Source organism: Lipophrys pholis, assembly GCF_963383615.2.
Source record: "Lipophrys pholis genome assembly, chromosome: 14".
Classification (NCBI taxonomy): Eukaryota; Metazoa; Chordata; class Actinopteri; order Blenniiformes; family Blenniidae; genus Lipophrys; species Lipophrys pholis.
In genome coordinates, this window is record NC_137633.1 from 23421446 (window position 1) to 23426661 (window position 5216).

The window sequence follows — 5216 nt, forward strand, 5'->3', positions numbered from 1 at the left end:
AATTACGTACATGAAAAGCAGAATCAAAATGAAATCCAAATATTTACCAAAATAAACTTGTGTTTTGTTTCATTTCTCCGTCAGCGGTGCCAGAACAGAGTCCTCTCCATTACAGATAATTCATCTGATGTTTGTGTTTGTCGGTGGATTAGCTGGGAGGCGTTGCTGTTGGCCCGGGCTGTAAAACGCTCTCATCTGTATTTTAATGGACTAAGAAGCAGTGGGAGGATGTGGCTCCGTGCCACGATTTCACAGTGAAAGAGAGCATCGTATGTAGCAGGTAATCTATTTGTGAGAGTGTTTTATCCGTATAAATGGAATTAGTGGATGGTTTGACGACACATTAAAAAGGCAACAGTGAGCATGCGTGTGTGTGTGTGTGGGTGTGTGTGCGTGTGTGTGTGTGTGTGTGTGTGTGCGTGCTTGAGGACCCAGATTTGATCGACCCTAATTGGGATTTCAATGCAGAAATGTTTCTATGCTTTAATGAAGCTGAGGATGTGAGGTAAAATAGAAAAAGAGAAATGAAGGCATTGCTATGAAATCAGAGCGCACACAGTCTGAAGTGGATTCACAAAATACACATGAAATCACAGCTGAAAGAGAAGCAGCTGTATGTACAGCAGACGTATGTAGGAAGTGGTTGTTGGAGCTGACATGTAAGTGATTATGTTCACTGGTATCACAGGGGTCCTTCACTCAAACCGTCTGTGTGCTTTATTTCTGACATTCCACAGCAAATATTCACCAATGTGGAGTTCCAGAGGGAAGATTTTAGCCCGCAGGATCAAAAAACCAAAAAAGAGAGAAATATTTAGCTGTTTTAATATCGTGAAAAAAGGAACCTGTTGTGGTCAAACAGTTTCAAGAAGAATATCAGACACAGCACTGAGATGAGAAGAGCACTGAGACACCAGCCTGCTTAACTGTTGATTAGATTTTTTCAAACTAACCCAATAAATTGATGACAGGAAGGGAATCCAAGCTAATATGAGGTAAACACACACACCGTTTTCAGTAAATCAGCATTCGGAGCCTTTTCGTGATAAGGCATGGCATTGTGGAGCAGTGAGACTCATATACAAGGAGGCAACAGGACATTACAGCTGTTTATAGACATTTATTTTTTAAGAAACATTTTTAAAGAACAAACAATGAAAATGTTTTTTTTTTTTTTTTTTTGCAACTTTCCAAAAGATTTCCATGGCTCCAGATATCACACGATGACATTTATTAACTTCCTTACATTCTCTTGTCATCGTTGCTAATTTATTTCATCACTTTGCACGTTCTAATTGTTTAGAGTCCTATAAGTGTGTAACGCGATATTGTGGGAGTGATAATGTAAAAATGTGAACGTTAAAGGCTTTTTTAGATTTAACTGTAGTTTCTGTCAATAAAAATGTTAAATTTTGAAATTTCATTGATTTCTATTAAAAAATGTCAAGTTATTCCGATTTTGTCAAAACATGCGGAAACCTGTTCTCTGTGCACTTGTATCATTTGGGACTAAATCAACTAAAAGTGGTTGTTCATAAGTTGGGTTCGACCCTCTGACTGTATGTGGCCCCTCAACTAAAATGTGTTGTGCATCTTTGCTTGGTCACAAATTTCACATCCTGTGCACAGAAATGCAGAAGCGACGGTGGAGAGCGTCATCTTAGACGACCAAGGCAAAGGAAACACGGTCATTACGGTTCTAAATAAAACGAGTTTGACATGCCTGCAGAGAAATGGCGTGTGTCACACACACACACACACGCACACACACACACACACAGAGTTTGCAGATGGTGGGGTCTCTCTAACCCGGCTCTTTGTAGACGCTCACAGTGTGAATGGAGGAAGAAAAGCCTTGTCTTTCATCAGCCTGTGAACGCAGCAGTGTTGACATTGAGATGGCACCTAATTAGGTTAGGCCCGGCGCAGCGTGCATGGTTAACTAGGCTGGCCTAGGCCTCGGGCTGCACGGATCCCAAGGTGACTGCCACACTCGGCAAGAAGGATACCTCTGACTGCTAATGCACCGCGAACGTTACCCGTCTTCGTAAAAGATGATCACAACAACCGCGCACGGAAACCGTCGTTTTTTTCATGCCTCCCGCAATTCGAATGGGAAAAGTTTTCATCGAATAAAGTTACGGTGCGATCGTGAGCGACTGAGAGGCGGGAAAAGGTCCCACTTCCCACTGGGAAAAATACATCTCAAAGTGGGAATGTCTGGTGAGAATGAAGAAATGTTCTCATCCCGCATATCATTTCTATCCTATGTTGTCAAACGAATGACCTTCACCACGTCTGTGTGGCTATAGAGCTTTAGAATAACGGAGACGGGCAGAAAACAAAGTGACGGCGCTACAGGAAAACGTGTAGAGATGTAATGTGAGCCGCAGTGTGAACAGTCTGTCCCGCAGAAAACATCGTTCCAAGTTTTACTTCCTCTGGTTGGCGTCGTGCAGCGGTCTGTCACCTCTGGAGCCACGGGCGGCTCCTCAGCCCAGCCGGCTCCCAACAGCTTCCACAAAATCATATGCACACTAACTTCCTTTTAGTTTCATTCGTACGTCGCACTTATTGTCAAACGGACTGGTACATACTAAAAAAAATCTTAATCCTAAATCTGTGCCTAAAGTAGCCAAAAGAGCTGAATCCATTAAAAACTGCCTGAAAAAGTGAAAATTCCAAACTGTGTCGTTTTCCAAATCATAGTTAAGAAATATCATATATGTGACCTTTGTTTTTCTAGCAGAACTATAAATACAACTTTATGAGCTGCATTATTCTAATTCTAAAGGTTAAATATGTCTTGTTGCACCAGAAGATTTGTTTCTGGGGCCGATATGTCCCGTTTGGTCAGAAAGTTTTCAGAACTCTGATCCCGATCAGAGATTCCCAAACGGTGGTGCGTGTACCACCGCTGGTGCTCCCTGTGAAGGGAAATCATTAACGTCCTCAAAATAGAACATAACTCAAAATAAAAGTCGAGTAAAAAAATCAATATTTAAATAACGCGTTATAAGTCTTGACGTCTCTTCTGGACATGTCCTCTTTGTGAACTGGCTGAGAGCTCAACATGTCCCCCTGATTCCTCATTCATGGGAATGAAAACGATCCTCAGTCCGAGTGGCTTCAACAGGTTGACACGCACTCGACCACACACCGTGGAACATACAGTGTGTAGACCGGGAACAATAATCTAAAAATATGACGCCAACATGAAACAAGCATTTGAATATTTATATAGAATAAATCTTTTGAGTCTCGACAGAGCTCGAACGGGTTAGCTTCTTAGCAAAACGAGGCCAATCACATCAAAATGCCGCTACTGGAGCCGTAGAAATGACAGAATAAGATAAATGCAGGATAGAAAGTGAATTTGACTTGTGATTGATATAATCCTCTGGCCTGCAGCTCATCACACCTCTGATCTGAGGGCATCACAGGCCTGTTAATGCTCACTGCGATGTGGCTGAAGGTCAGGAGTTCGCGCGCTGGAATCAAACGGGTTCATGAGGAGATAACAGGCAGGTACAGAGAAACACCTGGAGCATGACTGATAATAACTTTACAGCCCAGGGACTCTGTGAAGGAATCTGAAAACAAAGTTCAAGTAGATGTGTAAACCTTTATAGACGTTTACGACAGTCCTGATTTTATTGTCCACCTTTGGGCTCATGAGGAAGACGGAGGAGATAAATCCGTTCTCACCTACAAAGCTCTCCACCGTCGGGACCCCACCCTACCTCTGCCACCTCCTCCATGAGGACACTCCCTCCCACATCCTCCGCCCAACCTCTGCTGCACTGCCCACCGTCCCCACGCCGAGCCTCCAGCTGCTCGGCACCCCGGCGCTGGAGCTCCCTCCCCCTGTCGCTTCGTTCAAATCTCCCCTCAAAACTCCCCTGTTCCAGCTGGCTCACTCCCTTTGACTGGACATTGAGCACTTCACCTGTTTTTAGGTTGGTTTGGTTTTATGTTCACGATTAACTGTTTTAACTGTGTCATCAATCTTTTACTTTGTAAGGTGACCTTGGGTGACCTTAAAGGCGCCGCTAAATAAAATGGAAATAAATAAATAAAATGATTATTATTGTTATTGTCATTATTTGAAGCACTGAGTTTGTAGATGAACCAAAGCAGCACAGCAGTGGTTCAGACCACCAGAAGGTAAGATATATAATAAGAGTCCAGCAGATCATGTGTGACAGAGGGAGGCTGTGTTTGGTTGAGTTTCACAGTCGTCTTACTTCCCCCGCGGTGCCCCGGAGCATCATTAACAGCTTCCTTGTGTGGAATCCCCTTCTCTGATTCCATTTCCGCTTTACTGCCTTTCATGGCTCATTGAAGTGAGATGGTCAAGCTGGAAAGGGGATGTGAGCTGAGAAAAGAGGATGTGGGTTTTTTTGGGAGGACCCAGTCTACTGCTGACATGTGATCAGAAACTGACCGAGTGCTGCTTCAGTACATGAGTGGATGGAGACCCCCCCCCCACCCCCCCACACACACACACACACACACACACTGGCAGGGGAACATATTGGCTGCTTAAGGTCACATTAGCTCTTCACAGGTGTGCAGGAATCAAATCAGATCATTGAAATGTCTGCGAGAGGCTCCAGCCAGGAGGGGAGCGTCTGAAGGAGAGCAGTGCAGAAGGAGGGGGGGGGGGTAATAGGAAGAGAACAGGAGGTGGGGGGGGGGGGGGGGTTGTCCGGTCATGCTCGAGGCCTGGCGCCTTTGAGAGAGAAGAGGGGGAAGACAGAGGGAGAAAGAGGGGAAAAAAGAAAAGAGAGCGCTTTGCAAGACGCCCAGGCTTCATTACCATGTCAATCTGAAGAGAGCGAGATAGAGAGGGAGAAACAGGCCGGCCAGGGCCCAGCAGTGGGGCCGGATCCATATGGTGCTGCCGGCTCTGGAATGAATAGTGAATGGAGCGGCTGGGCGCTGGGCTGCTGGAATCTGCCTCCAAGCCTTTGTGAACAGGATGACCAAAGACAAGAGGGAGCTCTGCAGATGGCCCAGGCTATAAATAGGTAGCTAGTCTATCTCCGTGCTGTCACTCTTCTTGTCTATCTGCCTTTCAGCCCCCCCCCCCCCCCCCCCCCACCACCACCACCACCCCCACCCCCACCACCACCACCACCACCCCACACACTGCCAGGCCCCTGGACACCACCTAAACCCAGCAAATAAAGGCCTCCGCTCGCACGTCTGTG

The 5216-nt window shown here is 45.6% G+C and overlaps 1 protein-coding gene across 1 annotated transcript in view; it reads right to left on the reverse strand.

Moving 5' to 3' along the window:
* Positions 1-5069: 5069 nt before the first annotated feature.
* Positions 5070-5216, reverse strand: part of LOC308119734 (uncharacterized protein) — a gene marked incomplete at both ends in the record, with an annotated part of 3765 nt that continues 3618 nt past the window's right edge. Inside the window, one exon of the mRNA XM_080479884.1 lies at positions 5070-5176. Within this exon, the coding sequence (XP_080336010.1) occupies positions 5070-5176 (107 nt within the window). The remainder of the gene's footprint in view (positions 5177-5216) is intronic.